Source organism: Pristis pectinata, chromosome 10 (assembly GCF_009764475.1).
Source record: "Pristis pectinata isolate sPriPec2 chromosome 10, sPriPec2.1.pri, whole genome shotgun sequence".
Lineage (NCBI taxonomy): Eukaryota > Metazoa > Chordata > Chondrichthyes > Rhinopristiformes > Pristidae > Pristis > Pristis pectinata.
The window spans coordinates 55,750,646-55,774,979 of record NC_067414.1 but is presented as its reverse complement, the minus strand read 5'-3'; the positions used below and the strand labels follow the sequence as shown (position 1 = coordinate 55,774,979).

General features: G+C 41.1%; 1 protein-coding gene across 1 annotated transcript; it reads right to left on the bottom strand.

Annotated features, from left to right (window-relative positions):
- Window positions 1–278: 278 nt before the first annotated feature.
- Window positions 279–23,740, bottom strand: LOC127575224 (tyrosine-protein kinase Src42A-like). The gene is made up of 4 exons (XM_052024934.1): window positions 23,394–23,740; window positions 6,586–6,707; window positions 1,566–1,699; window positions 279–446 (listed from the first exon to the last, which is right to left on the bottom strand). Exons 1-4 carry the CDS (start codon window positions 23,738–23,740, stop codon window positions 279–281), a joined length of 771 nt encoding a protein of 256 aa, XP_051880894.1.
- Window positions 23,741–24,334: the final 594 nt, after the last annotated feature.

The following is a 24,334-nucleotide window of genomic DNA, read 5'->3' as shown; positions in this document are numbered from 1 at the left end:
ATACACATGAATGGAATTGAAATCAGAATTGGTTTATTATTGTCACATGGACTTTTGTTTGCATGCCACCCAGACAGATCATTTCCATACATAAGTACATTGAGGTAGTGTAAAAGGAAAACAGAATGCAGAATATAGTGTTGCAGCCACAGAGAAAGTGTAGTGCAGGTAGACAAATAAAGTGCATGGGCCATGACAAGGTAGATTGGGAGATCAAAAGTTCCTTGAAATACCTGTCGTGTTCATCCCTGTATAACCTTTAATGCATTACTTTGGGACTAACCTCCTTTCAGCTCTTTGATTGCCACTTCAGTTGTGCCATTCCAGATGCCTTCCCACACTTCTCCGAATTGACCACTCCCTATCAACTGCTTTTTCTGAAGCGAGGCGTGTTGGATTTCCCATTCAGCAATGTGAGCTAAAGTGCAAATGGATGGGCGATCAAGCTGCAGACAAATGTTGAAATTCATTCATTTTAATCGGTTCAAAAATAGGATTTTGCAAACATTTGCTCTATAGGTACCAATGTCACCTGTCCAGTTATTTACATGAGGACAACTTAGTAACACTTGCCCTAGATTAGATCAGTAAATTGGTGTAAATTTCAACTTCACAGGAGTGCAAGATGGGCAATAGCAGATTGGCCACAGTTCAAGACCCCATCAATGATGAGGAAAATGAGACGAGGTGTATAGTAGGTAACTGATTCACTCTGGTCAGTTTCCTGCATCCATTGATAGTTCAAGGTCCACCATCTCCCTGACTGTCTAAGACACATGACCTCCCATAGTCCACAATGGAGTTCTGATCTTCAACCTCCTCCCCAAGGTACTTAACCGAGTCCCAGACCCCAATCCTCGCAAGCTCATTGTTGCTGGCTAATACCCTCTTCCAACCACTTGATCCTGCTCCCAACCTTGCTCATTAACACCTCATTCCAACCACTGCCCTCATCTTGCTTGTTGACACCACCCCCAGCCAAATACCTTGCTGATTTACTGGACCCCAGTCATACGCAACAGGCAGCTGACAGCCCACTCTATACATGACCCCCAACTCCCAACCTCGGACCAAGCCTTGATTCCCAATGTCACATTTTCAACACCTAATGTCACCAGAATTTCTCAAGTTGGTGATTATGTTTCTATTGCCGAATTAAGATAAGATATTTATTTATTAGTCACATGTACATCGAAACACACAGTGAAATGCGTCTTTTTGCGTTGCTGAGAATGTGCTGGGGGCAGCCTGCGAGTGTCACCACTCTCCTGGCGCCAATATAGCATGCCCACAGCTTCCTAACCTGTACATCTTTTTTTTGAATTGTGGGAGGAAACCAGAGCACCCGAATTATCAAATACATACATGGACTGTTGTAAGTACCACTAAAAAGGCATCTATTTCAAGCCAAATAGAGTTTAATAAGATATGAATTATACAGTTCAAAAATATAAGAGAAGACTTTTATAAGAATACTACTTGGCAATTCTGTTAAGTATCTATGTAGAAAGTATAAAGAAAATGTGTGTTGCATTAAAATGCAACTAAGATTTGACCTTACATACCTTTATACATGGTTCAGTTAATCTTGTACACAAGCACCCTGCCTCCTTTGAGCATTGATTGATTAGTCGGGACAAATTCTGAAAATTTGCTTCTTCAGTGATTCTGTAGTGTTTTACTATGTCACCATAACGCACTGCAAAAGAAATCCAAATTAAGTACTGTGGAGATGTCGTCCCAAGCACTGCAGGATAAATATTAATGCTAACTTCAAGTACAGCAGGTTATATTTGCAATTGCTGAACATCTATTGGTTTATTGGTTGCAAGGTGTCGTCACACTCCGGCGCCATCTTGCTTAATGATGTTGGTTGTTGACTGGAGTTGCTCTTATGTAGCTAAGGTTTTTAAATTTTTGTGTGGTAAATTGCAGCAAGGATAACAGTATAGTGGACCCAAATGAACAGGGAAGCTATTTGCTTTTAACTGATTACTTTAAACGATTATGAAATTATGATAAGAAAATTATCATAAGAACTATTATGAAATTATCAGACCAAGGACTGAACATTGTGGGTGAATTAAAAATCAAATGAAGAGCTCCCTTTTTCAATTGCATGATGAATATTTGAAGTTTAGGAAGTGTAAATTCTTTCTCCATGGATATTAATAAGTGGAATTGTGTCTCATTTTCTGCGGTGCCAGGATTGGAATGGAATTGGTTATTTGGTTCTCATATAGGAAAAAGGTGCAGCTTTTGGAAACAAAGTAAAATCAGAAAATACCAGAAGCATTCAGAAAGCAGATGGGTTTGAAGTATAGGTGTGGGACATTTATTGAGACTGGATATACACAGAGAAACATGCTTGCACATACTTTCTTTTAATATTTAGGCCCACTGTTCTAAGGACAACAACCACAACTTTAGTCTTCCCACATAACTGTAGATTGTCAGCTCTTGCACCATTCTAGAAATCTCTTCATCTTTGCAGCCTAGCTTGGAGAATAGCATTGCTTTTTTACTTTTGTACATTGTGCCTCCATTAGTAAAGCATAATCCCATTGGCCTTTTAAAAACATTCATAACTTGTCCTGATTTTGGTGTACACACCCACAAAACTTTGTTCATTTATTCTATATTGTTAGTCCTAAGTCTTTCTACCGAAATGTCCATTTCTCACTCCTCTGCACTAGATTTCATCCATCATGTGTTTGTCCATTTCACCATGGTTCAATCTGCCTGTGTCATCCTGAAATCAGTAACTCCTTACTGCTTACTTCATTTCTGAGTTTGCTTCATCTGTAGACCTTGAAGTTGTGCTCCATACACATGTCCAGCCGATTAACATACATCAAGAACACTAATGTGCATTAACACTGACTCTTGGGGAAGACTACTGTATTATTTGCTCCAGTCTGATAAATAACTACTTACCACTATTTTCTGCATTCTATTTCTTATCCAGTCTAGTGTTCACACTGCTGCTCACCCAGTAATCCCATAGGATTTAATTTTGCTTGCAGGTCTACTTTCTGGTACATTGTCAAATATTTTTTGCAAGCCCATCGACACAATAGTATTTACAATATACTCAACAACCCTCTCTGTTGCTTCGTTAAGAAACTAATTTGAGTTGGTCAAATATTATTTACTTTACAAACTGTAATTTTCATTTCTCAGCCCATGCACTTCCAATTATGTAATTTTATGATTAATATTTCCTTGTCCTTTTTAATCACTATACCAAACTCAGATGTTCCTAAAATCCTCCCCAGCTGAAAGATTCTCCATTTGCCTCACTCATCCCCCAGGATTATATCCACTGCTTCATTCCTTGTAAGGCGGGAAACACACAGATCAAGGAGAAGTGTACATGTCAAGAATTCCTCTCTCTCTTTGGCTGTTACTATCCAGAAACTACATTAGTGTAAATGCAGCTCCGCTATCACATTCTCTGTTTTGTTTTGCCTGGGAGCACAGAGACTTGCAGCTTGAACAGTGGTGTTCAGCAAAGAAGTTGCCCAAGGTACCTTTGGTGTCCACAATGTAAAGGAGAACACAGCATGAACAGGAAGCTTGGCACACTCAAGTGAAAGAAGTTAATCACTGGATCACCAACAGAGTGTACATGAGGCACTGGACACTGGGAAGAGTGGAGGAAAAAGGGAAAGTGTTGACTCAGTTTTGGTTGGATGAGAAGATGCTGCAAGAAGGGGAATTGTATTGGTCTATATGGAGGAGAGAACCAGAGTGTCCTGCAGGGAACAGTCCCTTCAGAATGCTCAATTTCTCCGCCTCCGCTGCATCTGTTCCCATGACTCCAGAACATCTGAGATGTCCAACTTCTTTACTAACCATGGCTTCCCCCCTATTGTGGTCAAGAGAACTCACACCTGCATTTCTGCCATTTCCCACACCTCTGCTCTCACCCCCACCCCTCCCAGACCCAACAGTATCCCCCTTGTCTTCACATTTCATCCCACCAGCCACGTATCCAACACATCATTCTCTGCCATTTCCTCCATCTCCAACGGGACCCCACCACCAAGCATATCTTCCCCTCCCCGCCCCTTTCTGCCTTTCGAAGGGACCGCTCTCCCTAGTTCATTCCTCCCACCCCACCCATCCCGCTCCCACCCAGGGAACTTTCCACTGCCCCCGCCACAGGTGCAACACCTGCCCCTACACCACCTCCATCACCTCCATCCAGGGACCCAAACAGTCCTTTCAGGTGAGACAGAGATTCACCTGCTCCTCCTGTAATATCATCTACTGCATTCAGTGTTCCAAGTGTTGCCTCCTCTACATTGGTGAGACCAAAAGCAGATTAGGTGACCATTTCGTGGAACACCAGCACTCTGTCCGTAACCACGATCTGCATCTCCCTGTCGCCAGTCACTGCATCTCCCCCTCTCACTCTATCACAGATATGTCAGTCCTTGGCCTCCTCCACTGCCAGGAGAAGTCCAAGTGTAAACTAGAGGAACAGCACCTCATTTTCCATCTTGGGACCTTATAGCCTAATGGCATAGGCATTGAATTCTCCCACTTTAAGTAAACTGAAACCTCCCCCTGCCCCCACAACCATGCCTCTTCTTTTCTTCCCTTTCTCTCTTTTTTTCTTCCCTATCTCTCTTTTTTCTCCTTGCCAATTTTTTTCCTCTCCTCCCCCCATGGGGCACCTGCCTCCTTACCTTCCCCTGGTGGATCTGCTCTCCCCTCCTCCCCCGCACCTGCCTATCACTATATCTTACCTGCATCTACCCGTCACCACCTTGTGCCCACCCCACCTCCCCTCTTTTGTCTACCTATCATTGCTCTGTTTTCCCCCCTTATATATTCGGTTTCCCCTTTTCCTATCTTCAGTCTTGAAGAAGGGTCCTGACCCAAAACGTTGACGGTCTGTTCTTCTCCACAGTTGCCACCTGGCCTGCTGAGTTCCTCCAGCATCTTGTTGTTTTTTTTATCTAGATTCCAGCATCTGCAGTCCTTTGTTTCTCCATGGGATGATTTGTTTGATGTCTTCAGGTTGGAAATTCTCTGCTATTCTTCCATAATTTCAGGTAATGAGTCTACTTCTTCCAATTACAACGATTCCAGACACACCGTTTATTTCTTTTTCATCACCACCCCTGTTTGCCTTCCACCATGTATCCTTCTCAAGTCTTTCTCCTTCCCTTTCATTCTGTCATCTCCTCCCTTCATCCTTTGCAGCTTAAAACCTTTTTTTTATCTCTGACATTTCCCAGTTCTGATAAAAGGACATTGACCTAAAACTTTAACTTTGTTTCTATCCCTCAATAGATGCTTCTTAACCCACCGAGTGTTACCAGTATTTTCTGGTTTTATATCACTCCAGACAGTTCTTGCATTTTTCTGTATTTTGCATGTATATTTTGTCCTTTATGTGAAGGTTTGAACGACTTTGACCAAAATTTTATCTTGTAACTCCCTGGAGAGGCCACGGCACTTTTGGAAGGTTTCATGGTGGCTTCACAAAGAAAGCACCATTTTGGAGTTGCATAAAATAAAGCAAGGAGGAACAAGATCGAACCACAGGAATGACTGTAGGCTGCATAGAATGGGATGAGTATAATCCCATTCCAAGAAAGAGAGAGAGTTGATAACCAAGGCAGGGCATCTCTTTGATCCACTCCTTTGGGTGCCATAACAGGAATTACTGTTCCACTATGCAGATTATATTGTTAAATCAGTCTCTCCTGTGGCCAGCTGATGCCTGAAGGAGGCTTGATGATAAAGACAACTTTGGTCAGTGGTAATTAAATCAACAAACAGCAACCAGATGTGGGAGGAGGTACATTTGTCAGTGGGGCTGCAGGTCCCTTCTCCTCAGGAAGAGATGGGCAACTACACCAGTGAATGTGACCTTTTCCCCAAGTCTGGCAATAGATGGGATCATCAGAGGTGAGCTAAATGAAAAGGAAAGGTATAACACCTACTGTTTCAGGTCAGTAAGCCAAAGGGCACTGCAGGAGGAGAGTAGCCAATTTGATCTAAGTCTGTACCCAATATCAGAAAGCTAACTGGTTGTTGGTTATAAGCTTCAGCTAAACCATTTAACTGCCAGGGTTCTTCTGTGAAAATGGGAAGTTAAGTCAATAAAGTGTTGTGTTGAATTAAAAACTTAAATCTGGTTCACCTTGGTTTGCAAGTCTCAGGGAACAAAGGGGTTAACATGGATATCCAGGGAAAGTCTTGCATATCTCTTCCTCAATATTGTGTGATCTATTGCTTCTACCCAGTATTCTATTCATCTTTATGGGTATTATCACTTGCTAATAGATCTGGTGAGAAGTCCATCTGAATGTTATGGAAAAAATATACTTCTGAACTGTTCACTTTCCAAAGCAAGCCACCCTAGGGAGGCTCAGTGGTACACCTTGCACTAGGCTGAGACCCAAAGAGTGTGTCTCCACACTGACCGGCGCAGGAAGGATCACTGTCTATGGTAAAGGTCCAAGTTCCCAAATCTTATCCTGTCCTTATCAAGCTATGATGAAGTAACCTTTCATCAAGAAAGGCTGATTTTCTTAATGCATGCGATAAGTTTTATCAACATACCTGACAGGAAATAAAGGTCATCCATTTCCTTATTCTGCCAAACTAGGAAAGAACCGTTTTGGTTTTCATCTCGCAGCAGACACCTCTTTACATCTACGTGAATCATTCTGCCAAAAAACCACCTGAAGGATGAATAAAGATAACTTCGAATTCAGTGAATTCTACAACCATGATCATTACAATACAGAGGAAATTTGTAATGGATGAAGAAGATCAGAGGAGGCTTGAGAGAAGAACTTTGATATTTTTCCATAGTCATCTGATATGAGACATGTTGCTTCTAATACTCTTTCCTGGGATTTTTTTATATACAGGTAATGAAATAAATAGTGTACCCTACAAGTGTGACTGATATCTGTTGTACAGAGGCCACTCACACTTGATGTAATAACATTAATAAAATATTCCCTTTACATTGTGATATTGTTTTAGGGAGGATGTGTAAAATGCATCTGAAACAATTTTGATATTGTTGACCTATCATCTGCTGTAAAATAACACTGGTCAATGTTTAAATCATTATCAGTATCAATATAACCCTGCAATTTGTGGTGGGGAAGAGATACTGTATGCCATAAGCTATGACTTGTGTCACAAACCAGCAACAAAAGAAACACACTGAGCATGATTCAGTGTTAAAAACTATTTTATTAATCACTACTTATGATAATACATAAAATAAAAGTAAAAATGTTAGTATGTTAGAATTCAAAAATGTTAAACCTCGAACGTTAACCCCAAAACTAAACTCTTCGTGTGTGTGTGTGACAAAGTCCAAAACTCCCAGTTCCAGAATGGTTCTTAAAGTTCAGTTCCGCAAGTCATAAGGTGAAACATGAGCAAGGGCTTCTTCAACAACCACCGTTGTCTGAAGATAAGATGTAGATGTAGAAAAACATAGAGAGAGTACATACGAAATCCAAATGTTCCACGATGGAACCCAAACGACACTTCAGTGTTTACTCGGTAGTGACTTCCTCACCCCGAAAAGCATCCGAACCGTGGTCGTCCACACACAAATACCTGTTTCCTTCTACAGGTCAGCAACAAAGTGAACTCCGCCGGATTACTTCCAACTTCCATACATGGATTTCAGTGGCAAACACAGTTATTGTTTCTCATCCATCAATAGAGAAAACTAGCAGGCTGGTGTCTCTCTCCCTTCTCTCTCTCTCCTTGTTCTTCTTCTTCTTCAACGTCATTACGTCCTTTATCTTCTATTGACGTAAGCACGCCCCACACACACATACACACACACTCTCTATCTTAAAAGGACTTTCACTGAGTCCGTAACACCTCCCACCTAAAAAAAATTTTTCCCAAGAAAAATTTAACCGCGCATACAGTTAGTAATGTTAATAATTATCATGCTACACAACTACAGACTATCAGATTAGTACAGATACATGTTACCCATTTAACATCGGGAAAGACAATCAGCAATCACATTATCTTTGCCTTTAATGTGAGTTATCATGAGATCAAACTCTTGCAAAATTAAACTCCAGTTTAACAGCCTTCTGTTTTTGTTTTTGACTCGGCTCAGAAACACCAATGGGTTATGATCTGTATACACAGTCAATGGTTTCTGAGCAGTGCAAACATATACACTGAAATGTTGCAAGGCTAAAACAAGCGACAGTAATTCTTTCTCTATGGTGGAATAATTCTTTTGATGCTCATAAAATTTCTTTGAAAAGTAAGCTACAGGATGGTCAATATCATCAAGGTCACCCTTCTGCAACAACACAGCTCCTGCAGCTTCATCACTGGCATCTACTGCTAATGAGAATGGCTTTTCAAAGTCAGGTGTTTTGAGCACAGGATGGTAGCATAAAATGGCTTTCAGCTTCTCAAATGCTTCTTGACAAGAATCTGTCCAAACAAACTTTACTCCCTTCTTCAGAAGATTAGTTAGGGGAAGAGCAATATCAGCAAAATTTTTACAAAATTTTCGATAATATCCAACCATTCCCAAAAATCTTCTAACAGTCCTCGTACCTGTGGGAATAGGGAACTCAGATATTGCTTGAACTTTTGCCTGAACAGGAGCTTGCTTGCCTCGACCTACAACATAACCAAGATACGTCACAGTGGCATGGCCAAATTCACTTTTAGCCAAGTTAACTGTAAGGTTAGCCTTGGAAAGTCTTTCAAACAACCTTTCTAACGCAGAGATGTGATCTTCCCAAGTATCATTCCCAGTCACTAATTCGTCAATGTAGGCATCTGTATGTTTTAACCCATGAATCACTGAATTAATCATTCTTTGAAATGTTGCCGGAGCATTTTTCATTCCAAATGGCAAAACATTGTATTCATACAATCCAGAAGGGGTTACAAAGGCTGAAATTTCCCTTCCTCTATCTGTTAATGGAACACACCAGTACCCTTTTAATAGGTCAATCTTTGTAAGAAATTTTGCCTTTCCCACTCTGTCTATGCAATCATCCACCCTAGGAATAGGGTAAGCATCTGACTTTGTTACAGCATTCACTTTCCTGTAATCTGTGCAAAATCTAACAGTTCCATCAGGTTTAGGTACAATAACACAGGGCGAACTCCAGTTTGAAGTAGAATGTCTAATAATATCATTTTCCAACATGTATTTGATTTCCTGATCAACAAGTTTACTTTTTTCCACATTCATTCGATATGGGTGTTGTTTGATTGGTTTTGCATCCCCAACATCAACATCATGGGTAATTATCGATGTTCTGTTTGGAACATCTGGGAACAGATTTTTAAATTTTAAAATTAATTCTCTCATCTGTTGTCTTTGTGAAACTTGTAAATGGTCCAACTTCGTTTCAAGGTTCTCCAGGATATTTTGGTTTTTTAGTTTCGATGGAACAATATTTGGTCTAAATTGGCCTTCCTCAACATCAACATCAGGCATTCTAGAAACAACCTTTACATCATCCACCAAGGCCACCACTGAATCCCTCTCATAATAAGGTTTTAGCATGTTTACATGACAGAGTTGTGTTTTCTTGCGTCTATCTGGTGTTTTGATTATATATGTTAGATCAGTCACTCGAGATTCAATAACATAGGGTCCAGAAAAACGAGATTGCAAGGGATTATTTTGGCTAGGGAAAAATACCAACACCTTTTGCCCCACTGCGAATGTCCTAGGCTGAGCACGTCTATCAAAATATGTCTTCATTCTTATCTGGCTTGTTTTCAGATTCTCTCTCGCTAGCTGGCAGACTCTCTCCAACCGAGTTTTAAATTTTTGGACATAGTCCAACAGACTCAAGTGAACTTCCTCATTAACCCATTGCTCTCTTAACAACTCCAAAGGTCCTCTCACCCTATGTCCAAATACAAGCTCAAACGGACTAAATTGACTCCGGGATTGATTCTCTAACGGCAAACAAAAGTAAATGGATACCTTCGTCCCAATCCTTGGTGTTTTCAAAGCAATAAGTCTTCAGCATATTTTTGAGAGTAGAATGAAATCTCTCCAGAGCTCCTTGAGATTCTGGGCGATATGCAGATGATACAATCTGCTTTGCTCCCAGCTCATAGACTATTTGTTGAAAAATGTTTGACATAAAATTACTACCTTGATCAGATTGGATTTCTTTTGGCAAACCAAACAAGGTAAAAAATTTTACAAGAGCCTTTGACACCGTCTTGGCCTTAATATTTCTAAGGGGTATTGCCTCTGGAAATCTAGAAGTGGCACACATGATGGTTAACAAATACTGATTTCCAGTCTTAGACTTTGGTAAGGGGCCAACACAGTCCACAATCACCTTCGAAAAGGGCTCCCCAAAAGCAGGAATTGGCTTCAAAGGAGCCACAGGGGGTTTTTGATTTGGTTTACCTACCATCTGACATGTGTGGCAGGTTCGACAAAACATCACCACATCTTTTCTCAAACCAGGCCAATAGAATTGTTTCAAGATCTTCCCTACAGTTTTATTCACCCCAAAATGACCACCCAAAGGCATACTGTGGGCCAGGTTTAAAATCTCATCCCTATAAACTTTTGGAACAACAACCTGATGAATAACTTCCCATTCCTCAGTAACAGGAACATGAGGAGGTCTCCATTTCCTCATTAACACTCCATTTTTGACATAGTATCCAGTTGGCACTTTTTCAATCTCCTCACATGAGAGTGCTTTTTCTTTCAATTCTGTCAATTCAGGGTCCTTTGTCTGTTCCACCATAAAATCCTTCCTCGACAAAGACAAATCTTTAAATTCAGGCTCACTATAAGGATGTTGATCCTCCAATGAAGATAGAAAAGTCTTAGATAAGGCATCATAATTTTCTTCCTGTTTAGGACTGTCACAAGGAACCACATCAGACTGCATCGGACTGTCTGTCTTGGCTAATTCTTTAGCTTTAGCTCGAGTCACCGCACATGATGGGTAAACATCTGGATCATTCTCAGACTCATCAATCCTTGGTTTGGTTGTTAACCGTACCACAGGATCACTTTCTCCATCTGCAAGGTCATTTCCCAATAACAAAGAAACTCCTTCCACTGGCAAACTAGGTCTTATCCCTATCTCGACTGGTCCTTCTACGAACTTTGACTTTAAAATCACCCTGTGAAAAGGGACAGACATGGTGTCATCTGTAACGCCTCGTAGTAGATTTACCTCACCAGTGTCACTTTCTTCACCAAAATTTAAAACACTGTCCAGCAAGAGAGATTGACTAGCCCCAGTATCTCTAAGAATTTTCACTGGCACCTGGGGTGACTCATCATTCAGTGAAACAAAACCCTCTGATACATACGAACGGAATTCTTTTCTCACCTCCTCCAACTTTTCCGCTTTTCCCTCTTGCAAGGACTGATCTTTAACAGCATCTCCTAAACCTTTTTGATTTTTAATTGCCTGAAAGCAAGCATTGGGCCCAGCTTCCTTCTTTTTCTTCAAAAGGGCACAATTAGATATCACGTGGCTAGGTTTCCTACAGTAATAACAAGTACGCTCAACAGGTTTCTCCAGCCCTGGCTTCTTTTCATCTTTTCCTTTTTGATTATCTCCCAATTTAATCTCTGGTTTACCTGGATTGTCCTTGTAACTCTTTTGAAAGGTTTTAGGTTGTCCCCATTTGGATTTATGGGTTAAAGCATAATCATCTGCCAACCTAGCAGTTTCTTGTAAAGTTTCCACTGCCTTTTCATTTAAATATGTTGTTAATTCAGCTGGAACACATCTTTTAAAGTCTTCCACTAGTATCAATTCTGTCAATTTATCATAATCCCCATCTACATTTTTAGCCAGGCACCATCGTTCAAAACATATTCTCTTTCCATTGGCAAATTCCATATAAGTCTGATCTGCAGATTTCCTCAAGTCTCTGAATTTTTGTCTATAAGCCTCAGGGACCAATTCATAGGCCTTCAATATAGCTTGTTTTACCTTGGTATAATCAGCTGCATCCTCAGCAGACAAAGCAGAATAAGCTTTTTGAGCTTTACCTTTAATCACACTCTGTACCATAAGAGCCCATCCTTTCCTTGGCCAGTTTGAACTCACAGCAACCTTTTCAAAATGTTGGAAATACTGATCAACCTGATCTTCTTCAAACGGAGGGACTAATCGAACCTCCCTACTGGCTGAAAAACCATCATCAGAATCAGATTCCGAACTCCTACGCTTCATTTGTAACTCATGCTGCCTCTGTTTTTCCTTCTCCTCTGCCTCAAACTTTAACCGAATTAGTTCCCGTTCCGCCTCTAACTTCATCCGAGTTATCTCTTGTTCGGCCTCTAATCTCTTTTGCTCTCGTTCAGCTTCTATCTTTAACTGGGTTTGTTCTCGTTTAGCCTCTAATTTCTTTTGTTCTCGTTCAGCCTCTATCTTTAACTGGGTTTGTTCTCGTTCAGCCTCTATCTTTGCCAGCTGCACCTGTGCCTCAGAAATTGCTATTTCACTGCCAGGAAACTGTTTTAACACTTCCTTCTCAAACACCTTCTTTTCCACATAATGGCCAGCTATCAGTCTCTGAATATCTGCCTTTCTCATAGACTGCTTTACTTCTGTAAGGTTTAGCCTTGTAGCAATCTTTATCAAATCATCCTTTTTCGCCACCTCCAATCCCTTTTGGGTTGGTGACTCCAAAAATGCCTTAATATCCATTGCTGCTGGTTTCCACACACACATGTCAATTAAAAAGAATTTATCAGACCTCCCTCAAAAATCTTTGGATTGAATCCCGAACAAATCTCGTCAATCTGGGGTACAATCCCAGACGACACTCGTTAACCTTGGGAACTATCCCGGACGAGCCCCCAATTTTGTCACAAACCAGCAACAAAAGAAACACACTGAGCATGATTCAGTGTTAAAAACTATTTTATTAATCACTACTTATGATAATACATAAAATAAAAGTAAAAATGTTAGTATGTTAGAATTCAAAAATGTTAAACCTCGAACGTTAACCCCAAAACTAAACTCTTCGTGTGTGTGTGTGACAAAGTCCAAAACTCCCAGTTCCAGAATGGTTCTTAAAGTTCAGTTCCGCAAGCCATAAGGTGAAACATGAGCAAGGGCTTCTTCAACAACCACCGTTGTCTGAAGATAAGATGTAGATGTAGAAAAACATAGAGAGAGTACATACGAAATCCAAATGTTCCACGATGGAACCCAAACGACACTTCAGTGTTTACTCGGTAGTGACTTCCTCACCCCGAAAAGCATCCGAACCGTGGTCGTCCACACACAAATACCTGTTTCCTTCTACAGGTCAGCAACAAAGTGAACTCCGCCGGATTACTTCCAACTTCCATACATGGATTTCAGTGGCAAACACAGTTATTGTTTCTCATCCATCAATAGAGAAAACTAGCAGGCTGGTGTCTCTCTCCCTTCTCTCTCTCTCCTTGTTCTTCTTCTTCTTCAACGTCATTACGTCCTTTATCTTCTATTGACGTAAGCACGCCCCACACACACATACACACACACTCTCTATCTTAAAAGGACTTTCACTGAGTCCGTAACACCTCCCACCTAAAAAAAATTTTTCCCAAGAAAAATTTAACCGCGCATACAGTTAGTAATGTTAATAATTATCATGCTACACAACTACAGACTATCAGATTAGTACAGATACATGTTACCCATTTAACATCGGGAAAGACAATCAGCAATCACATTATCTTTGCCTTTAATGTGAGTTATCATGAGATCAAACTCTTGCAAAATTAAACTCCAGTTTAACAGCCTTCTGTTTTTGTTTTTGACTCGGCTCAGAAACACCAATGGGTTATGATCTGTATACACAGTCAATGGTTTCTGAGCAGTGCAAACATATACACTGAAATGTTGCAAGGCTAAAACAAGCGACAGTAATTCTTTCTCTATGGTGGAATAATTCTTTTGATGCTCATAAAATTTCTTTGAAAAGTAAGCTACAGGATGGTCAATATCATCAAGGTCACCCTTCTGCAACAACACAGCTCCTGCAGCTTCATCACTGGCATCTACTGCTAATGAGAATGGCTTTTCAAAGTCAGGTGTTTTGAGCACAGGATGGTAGCATAAAATGGCTTTCAGCTTCTCAAATGCTTCTTGACAAGAATCTGTCCAAACAAACTTTACTCCCTTCTTCAGAAGATTAGTTAGGGGAAGAGCAATATCAGCAAAATTTTTACAAAATTTTCGATAATATCCAACCATTCCCAAAAATCTTCTAACAGTCCTTGTACCTGTGGGAATAGGGAACTCAGATATTGCTTGAACTTTTGCCTGAACAGGAGCTTGCTTGCCTCGACCTACAACATAACCAAGATACGTCACAGTGGCATGGCCAAATTCACTTTTAGCCAAGTTAACTGTAAGGTTAGCCTTGGAAAGTCTTTCAAACAACCTTTCTAACGCAGAGATGTGATCTTCCCAAGTATCATTCCCAGTCACTAAGTCGTCAATGTAGGCATCTGTATGTTTTAACCCATGAATCACTGAATTAATCATTCTTTGAAATGTTGCCGGAGCATTTTTCATTCCAAATGGCAAAACATTGTATTCATACAATCCAGAAGGGGTTACAAAGGCTGAAATTTCCCTTCCTCTATCTGTTAATGGAACACACCAGTACCCTTTTAATAGGTCAATCTTTGTAAGAAATTTTGCCTTTCCCACTCTGTCTATGCAATCATCCACCCTAGGAATAGGGTAAGCATCTGACTTTGTTACAGCATTCACTTTCCTGTAATCTGTGCAAAATCTAACAGTTCCATCAGGTTTAGGTACAATAACACAGGGCGAACTCCAGTTTGAAGTAGAATGTCTAATAATATCATTTTCCAACATGTATTTGATTTCCTGATCAACAAGTTTACTTTTTTCCACATTCATTCGATATGGGTGTTGTTTGATTGGTTTTGCATCCCCAACATCAACATCATGGGTAATTATCGATGTTCTGTTTGGAACATCTGGGAACAGATTTTTAAATTTTAAAATTAATTCTCTCATCTGTTGTCTTTGTGAAACTTGTAAATGGTCCAACTTCGTTTCAAGGTTCTCCAGGATATTTTGGTTTTTTAGTTTCGATGGAACAATATTTGGTCTAAATTGGCCTTCCTCAACATCAACATCAGGCATTCTAGAAACAACCTTTACATCATCCACCAAGGCCACCACTGAATCCCTCTCATAATAAGGTTTTAGCATGTTTACATGACAGAGTTGTGTTTTCTTGCGTCTATCTGGTGTTTTGATTATATATGTTAGATCAGTCACTCGAGATTCAATAACATAGGGTCCAGAAAAACGAGATTGCAAGGGATTATTTTGGCTAGGGAAAAATACCAACACCTTTTGCCCCACTGCGAATGTCCTAGGCTGAGCACGTCTATCAAAATATGTCTTCATTCTTATCTGGCTTGTTTTCAGATTCTCTCTCGCTAGCTGGCAGACTCTCTCCAACCGAGTTTTAAATTTTTGGACATAGTCCAACAGACTCAAGTGAACTTCCTCATTAACCCATTGCTCTCTTAACAACTCCAAAGGTCCTCTCACCCTATGTCCAAATACAAGCTCAAACGGACTAAATCCTATTGACTCCTGGATTGATTCTCTAACGGCAAACAAAAGTAAATGGATACCTTCGTCCCAATCCTTGGTGTTTTCAAAGCAATAAGTCTTCAGCATATTTTTGAGAGTAGAATGAAATCTCTCCAGAGCTCCTTGAGATTCTGGGCGATATGCAGATGATACAATCTGCTTTGCTCCCAGCTCATAGACTATTTGTTGAAAAATGTTTGACATAAAATTACTACCTTGATCAGATTGGATTTCTTTTGGCAAACCAAACAAGGTAAAAAATTTTACAAGAGCCTTTGACACCGTCTTGGCCTTAATATTTCTAAGGGGTATTGCCTCTGGAAATCTAGAAGTGGCACACATGATGGTTAACAAATACTGATTTCCAGTCTTAGACTTTGGTAAGGGGCCAACACAGTCCACAATCACCTTCGAAAAGGGCTCCCCAAAAGCAGGAATTGGCTTCAAAGGAGCCACAGGGGGTTTTTGATTTGGTTTACCTACCATCTGACATGTGTGGCAGGTTCGACAAAACATCACCACATCTTTTCTCAAACCAGGCCAATAGAATTGTTTCAAGATCTTCCCTACAGTTTTATTCACCCCAAAATGACCACCCAAAGGCATACTGTGGGCCAGGTTTAAAATCTCATCCCTATAAACTTTTGGAACAACAACCTGATGAATAACTTCCCATTCCTCAGTAACAGGAACATGAGGAGGTCTCCATTTCCTCATTAACACTCCATTTTTGACATAGTATCCAGTTGGCACTTTTTCAATCTCCTCACATGAGAGTGCTTTTTCTTTCAATTCTGTCAATTCAGGGTCCTTTGTCTGTTCCACCATAAAATCCTTCCTCGACAAAGACAAATCTTTAAATTCAGGCTCACTATAAGGATGTTGATCCTCCAATGAAGATAGAAAAGTCTTAGATAAGGCATCATAATTTTCTTCCTGTTTAGGACTGTCACAAGGAACCACATCAGACTGCATCGGACTGTCTGTCTTGGCTAATTCTTTAGCTTTAGCTCGAGTCACCGCACATGATGGGTAAACATCTGGATCATTCTCAGACTCATCAATCCTTGGTTTGGTTGTTAACCGTACCACAGGATCACTTTCTCCATCTGCAAGGTCATTTCCCAATAACAAAGAAACTCCTTCCACTGGCAAACTAGGTCTTATCCCTATCTCGACTGGTCCTTCTACGAACTTTGACTTTAAAATCACCCTGTGAAAAGGGACAGACATGGTGTCATCTGTAACGCCTCGTAGTAGATTTACCTCACCAGTGTCACTTTCTTCACCAAAATTTAAAACACTGTCCAGCAAGAGAGATTGACTAGCCCCAGTATCTCTAAGAATTTTCACTGGCACCTGGGGTGACTCATCATTCAGTGAAACAAAACCCTCTGATACATACGAACGGAATTCTTTTCTCACCTCCTCCAACTTTTCCGCTTTTCCCTCTTGCAAGGACTGATCTTTAACAGCATCTCCTAAACCTTTTTGATTTTTAATTGCCTGAAAGCAAGCATTGGGCCCAGCTTCCTTCTTTTTCTTCAAAAGGGCACAATTAGATATCACGTGGCTAGGTTTCCTACAGTAATAACAAGTACGCTCAACAGGTTTCTCCAGCCCTGGCTTCTTTTCATCTTTTCCTTTTTGATTATCTCCCAATTTAATCTCTGGTTTACCTGGATTGTCCTTGTAACTCTTTTGAAAGGTTTTAGGTTGTCCCCATTTGGATTTATGGGTTAAAGCATAATCATCTGCCAACCTAGCAGTTTCTTGTAAAGTTTCCACTGCCTTTTCATTTAAATATGTTGTTAATTCAGCTGGAACACATCTTTTAAAGTCTTCCACTAGTATCAATTCTGTCAATTTATCATAATCCCCATCTACATTTTTAGCCAGGCACCATCGTTCAAAACATATTCTCTTTCCATTGGCAAATTCCATATAAGTCTGATCTGCAGATTTCCTCAAGTCTCTGAATTTTTGTCTATAAGCCTCAGGGACCAATTCATAGGCCTTCAATATAGCTTGTTTTACCTTGGTATAATCAGCTGCATCCTCAGCAGACAAAGCAGAATAAGCTTTTTGAGCTTTACCTTTAATCACACTCTGTACCATAAGAGCCCATCCTTTCCTTGGCCAGTTTGAACTCACAGCAACCTTTTCAAAATGTTGGAAATACTGATCAACCTGATCTTCTTCAAACGGAGGGACTAATCGAACCTCCCTACTGGCTGAAAAACCATCATCAGAATCAGATTCCGAACTCCTACGCTTCATTTGTAACTCATGCTGCCTCTGTTTTTCCTTCTCCTCTGCCTCAAACTTTAACCGAATTAGTTCCCGTTCCCGTTCAGCCTCTAACTTCATCCGAGTTATCTCTTGTTCGGCCTCTAATCTCTTTTGCTCTCGTTCAGCTTCTATCTTTAACTGGGTTTGTTCTCGTTTAGCCTCTAATTTCTTTTGTTCTCGTTCAGCCTCTATCTTTAACTGGGTTTGTTCTCGTTCAGCCTCTATCTTTGCCAGCTGCACCTGTGCCTCAGAAATTGCTATTTCACTGCCAGGAAACTGTTTTAACACTTCCTTCTCAAACACCTTCTTTTCCACATAATGGCCAGCTATCAGTCTCTGAATATCTGCCTTTCTCATAGACTGCTTTACTTCTGTAAGGTTTAGCCTTGTAGCAATCTTTATCAAATCATCCTTTTTCGCCACCTCCAATCCCTTTTGGGTTGGTGACTCCAAAAATGCCTTAATATCCATTGCTGCTGGTTTCCACACACACATGTCAATTAAAAAGAATTTATCAGACCTCCCTCAAAAATCTTTGGATTGAATCCCGAACAAATCTCGTCAATCTGGGGTACAATCCCAGACGACACTCGTTAACCTTGGGAACTATCCCGGACGAGCCCCCAATTTTGTCACAAACCAGCAACAAAAGAAACACACTGAGCATGATTCAGTGTTAAAAACTATTTTATTAATCACTACTTATGATAATACATAAAATAAAAGTAAAAATGTTAGTATGTTAGAATTCAAAAATGTTAAACCTCGAACGTTAACCCCAAAACTAAACTCTTCGTGTGTGTGTGTGACAAAGTCCAAAACTCCCAGTTCCAGAATGGTTCTTAAAGTTCAGTTCCGCAAGCCATAAGGTGAAACATGAGCAAGGGCTTCTTCAACAACCACCGTTGTCTGAAGATAAGATGTAGATGTAGAAAAACATAGAGAGAGTACATACGAAATCCAAATGTTCCACGATGGAACCCAAACGACACTTCAGTGTTTACTCGGTAGTGACTTCCTCACCCCGAAAAGCATCCGAACCGTGGTCGTCCACACACAAATACCTGTTTCCTTCTACAGGTCAGCAACAAAGTGAACTCCGCCGGATTACTTCCAACTTCCATACATGGATTTCAGTGGCAAACACAGTTATTGTTTCTCATCCATCAATAGAGAAAACTAGCAGGCTGGTGTCTCTCTCCCTTCTCTCTCTCTCCTTGTTCTTCTTCTTCTTCAACGTCATTACGTCCTTTATCTTCTATTGACGTAAGCACGCCCCACACACACATACACACACACTCTCTATCTTAAAAGGACTTTCACTGAGTCCGTAACACTTGCTACCTATTACTGGACAACTTGTCGTCCCTCCCAGTTGTTACAAAAACAAGACCTCAGTATTAAATTTTCCCTAAATTTCAATAAGTTGCTGCATTTGATGATCTTTCACGATACCTCTAATGAGCAGACTAATTCCTTACCCAGTCCAATGCACTCCCTCAGTACTGATATGGGGTGTTAGCTCAGACTTCTTTGCTTAAGCTTCTGAAATCTTAACCTGATTTAGAGGTATGTGTGCTCTTGACTGAGCTACAGATAACACTCCCATCATGAGCCAGGAGCCCCTTGGGGGAATTTTTACCTCTAAGTCAAAACTACTGTTACAATGAAATAATTAGTTCAGGGAGGGCTACATGGATAATCTGGAGCAGGCCAGTATTAAGAAGGAGATGGTGTTGGATGTCATGGAGCACATAAAGGTTGATAAATCCCCAGGACCAATGAGGTCTATCCCAGGTTGCTATGGGGAGCAAGGGAGGAGATGGCTGGTGCCTGACAGATATTTTTGCATCTTCATGGGCCACATATTGCCTTTAAGTAATTTACATACCCGGCTCCTTCAGATCCCGTTCCCATGCCCTGGGTAGTCACCCTATCTCACCAGCAAGCCTATAACCCTTAACTGACTTCACCCAATCATTTTGAGACTAACATTTTCCAGCCATCAATCTCCTGACCAGGCCCAACAAGTCCACAATATGTGGTGGTCCAGTTAAATCTTTGTTCATTGGTGATCCTAGTTTGTTGATGGTTGTAAATTCAACAATAAATTTGCCAGATAATCTCAAGTGAAAGTTTATAGATTTCTTTTTCTTAACATCTATTGTCTGACACCCATGTGACAGGTGCTATTTACTACCCATCAGCCCACGTCTAAATGTTCTCCAGGCTGTGCCGAATGCAGATGTGCACTGCTTCATTATTTGAGGAGTTGTGAATTGAACTAAACTCTGTGCAGTCACCAGAGATGAAGTCAGCTCTTACAATGGAGAGTAAAGACTTGACAAAGCAAATGGAGATAGTTGGGTCAGGTGCTCCTGCTCTGAAGTACCCTCATGGTGATACTTCAAGATGTGATGATAGGCCTTCTAAAGTCAGAACTATCTTCATTAGTGATTGCAATCAGTGAAGAATAAAAAACACTTCTATTATGACTCCCTGATGCCATTCTTGGTTAAATGCTGCATCACTGTCAAGGGAAATCTCTCCCACCCATTCTGGAGCCCAAGGCCTTTGTTCCATTCAGTGCACTCAGCTATTTGAAACATAATAACTGAGGAGCATGCCACACCGAATGGTTGTTAATTGTTTCAGCATACAGTTCTGTTGTTGCCAATGGCCAAAATGGCCTCATTGGTGCCCAGTTCAGTCTAAACTGATTCCATCCCATTCTCAGGGTTTCAGTTCTGCACAATATGATGGAAGGGGTCCTCAATGTGAAGGTGGAACTGTATCTCCATAAAGAGAGTATGGTGATTATTTTTGCCTATGCTGCCATTTTTACCTTAGTGCATCTGTGATAGCAAGATTGCTAAGGATGTGAACAAAGTAGCTTTATACTTCTTAACACACTTAATTGTGACCTACAGAGGGCAATCTGTGGCTTGAATGTGGTTCAGAAGAGAGTGATTGAGGCCAAGGCGCTGAGTTAGAGGATGCAAAGAATTGAAAGGGGTATAATGATGCAACCTCTTTCAATCCTTTGCATCCTTTAACTCAGCACCTTGGCCTCAATCACTCTCTTCTGAACCATGTTCAAGCCACTGATGCTCTCTATAAGGAAACAGCTTTGCATTTTTCACAATTCAAAACCTGTGCTTTGGGTTCACTCTTCATCAAATATACTGCATGACTCAAAAGAAGCATCCTTACCCCTAGGAACCCTGTGTCTACATAACCAGCGAAGGATTAGCAATGGATTCAAAGAATGGCTGATCCAGTAAAACTCCCACAATCTGGGAAACTTGATGGTTCGGGATCTGGCTCGCCTAATTCCCGTGCTCTTTTTAAAATCTCCTGGTTCACCAGAGAATTTAATAAACTCCAGTGTAACATCTTGAGAAAAGAGAATTAAATGTGTGTTGAGGGGGATTAGTACGAGTAGTATCCAATAGTATAGAATATCTGCCAGTCCAGCACCACTAAGGTGCCAAGGGTGCCAGATTATCAGAGTTTTACTGTATCTGATAACCAGCACAGGGTCCCAGGTTGATATCACTGAAAATGAAACTACACAACAGTAAACAAGCTTGAAAATGAGCTTTGGGGGTTTTTGCAACATTCCTTCATTTGAGTGCATAAACAACTGAAAGGCAAAGGTGAATGAATCATTCTTTATTAGTGGAGAGGTGACAAGGTGTGGGGAGATGACTGGGAGCCACTCATAAAACACCGGGGAATTACAGGCCCAGGTTTTGCGGAGGTAATAATGGTGAAAATACCAGTGCTCATTACTATTGTGCCATAAAACTGATAGTACCTTCAGGATTTTCCCTTGTCCAAAGTTTTAATGCAGAAATTGTTATTTCTTTGTTTGAAATAATTTTCCTTATTTCGAAATTTAACTTTTTATTTTTAAACAGAATATATTTATGATATTTTAGCCTTCTAAATCATTTCTGCATGTCCAAACTTATTAACACTTCATATTATGTATAAAAAAAATAATTAAAATTTTTTCCTGCTGTGCTGTTTATGATCAATTTTTAAAAGGACTGGCAGTCCAGCTAACTTGATGACGTCACCGCCACTGAACACCAGGAACCCTGTTGAATTGACAGCAGCAGGCATTCCAAAGGGAAGATCCCACCATCGAGATGGCTAACTCGGTGGGGAGCTCTTTACAAGGACTGCCTAAAGCACCAGCACTTCGCTGCTGACTGCAAGTTCTGGGCCATCAGTTTATAACACTTGCATTGGAACTGACAGTGGTCTTGCTGGTTGTCTTGTGAGAAACGGTTGGATGGGCTGGGCTTGTACCCACTCAAGTTTAGAAGAGCAAGAGATGACTTGATTGAAATGTACAAGAATAGTAGGGGTTTTGACAGGATGGTTGCGAAGAGGGTGCTTCCTTGTTGGGGTGTCCAGAACTAGAAGCTGTTGTTTACGAGTGAAATGAGGCAACATTTTCTTTGAGAGGGCCTGGGTGTTTGGAATTTCCTTCCTCAAAGTGTAGTGGAAGTAGAGTCTTGAATATATACAAGGCAGGTAGATAAGTACTTGATAAGCCAGGAAGTTATAGGTTGCCGGGGTAGGTTGAGGTTACCGTCACATCAGCCATGGTTTTACTGAATGGTGGGGCAGGCTCAAGGACCTGAGTGGCCTACTCCTGGTTCTAATTCATACCGTATGTGCGTATGCAAGTGCCTCTTCCAGCCTTTCTCCGACTGTAAAAGACATTGATTCCATTATTCCCACTCAACAGCACCGATACCTGATCTGATCCCCTGCTTTTTGCTCCTTCTTCCTCTCACTTGAAATGTGGCTCCAACCTTTCCCATCACCTTCCTTCCCATGGCGATGCTGGCAGCTTCTCCCTTGCTAGATGGCATCCCGGGCTCTGGTCTCCCCAGTGCCTGCGGTGGGTGATGGTGTTGTACAGGGGGAGTGTGGAACGCCTCAGCAGGACTGTTGCAGGGGACTGCCCTGCTGGCAACTTGTAATCGCCAGAACACAGGTCACCAAACCATAAAATAGCTGGTCTTTCAGCAGCCATGCCGCTGCCCTCCTCTGCACTGCTTCCACAGTATTCATCAACGCTGGCTTATTTTACAAAGTGTTGAAGGAAAGAGACGGAGTAAAGTTTTCTGAGCAGATACCCATCTAAGAAAGAGAATCATAGAGCAATACAGCATGGACACCACCGTCCAGCCCAACTCATCCATACCTACCAAGGTGTTTTCCTGAGCTAGTCCCATTTATCTGCATCTGGTCCACATCCCTCTAAACCTCTATGTGTCTGTCCAATTTCTTTTACATGTTGTTAATGTACCTCCCTCAACCACTTCCTCTGGCAGCGTGTTACATACACCCAACTGTGTGAAGAAATCTTTGCTTCGGCAGACAGCTAATGCACAAATTTCGGAAACTGGTGCGGAGGTGAACGGTTTCAGAGGTCAGCTGTTGACTTACCGTGCAGCAGCCAGGCTCCCCACTTCGGCGACGAAGCTTGAAGGCACGTAACCTTCCTTCACCAGCTTCTCTGCACCACGTTCTTCTACTTTTTGGACCAATGTCCATTCGCCTTCTTTGCTCAAAATTTCAATCTCTTCCCCTTCTTTGACCGGGAGGTCGGTTGAAGTGCGGGGCTTGTAACTGTAGAGCGTGACATAGCGAGACTGCCGAGCATGTTGGTTTGCATAAAATAAACCGCCTGTATGGTTTGGATTTGAAGTCCCTTCATTGCTATCATTAGAATTAAATCGACAGCAGCGGCAAGGGCAGAAAGCACAATATCTTTTACACAGAGCAGTGCCCATGACTGTCTCCTATCGACATTGCTTTCACTGAATGTTCAGTCCAATAAAGTCGCTAACCCCAATCCAGGAAACAATGAGGAGCAAATGCGCTAAAGCTTGTGTGAACTGGTTCTACCTGCTCTTAAGAATCGCCGCCTTATTTGTGCGCGCAGTTTTGACATTGTTTGAATTGTTGGATAGAAGATTTGATCCAAAAATTTCTGTATATAAAAAACAAGTCGAATAAGTAGAGCTGAGAACAACTTTGTTCCATTTCAAATTGGAAGCAGAAAACGTTAACACTGTTTTTCTCTCTCCACTGTTGCTGCCTGACCTGCTGAGTATTTCCAGCATTTTCTGTTTCTCTTTCAGAATTCTTGTCATCTGCAGGGTTTTTCAGTTGCATCCAATCCAGTTCTGTACAATCTAAGGTTGGTGATTAGGTCAATGTGGGACCCTCAGAGTCTGCTACAGAAGATGCTTGAAAAGGCAGGCTGTGGTGACTTTCCTCTGCTGCTTACATTGGGTTGTGTGTGCTCAAGGAGGGCTCAAAGTTTTCAATGCTCCTTCTCTATTTTGAGCAGCCACAGACCAAGGATTCTTAAAGTCAATGGG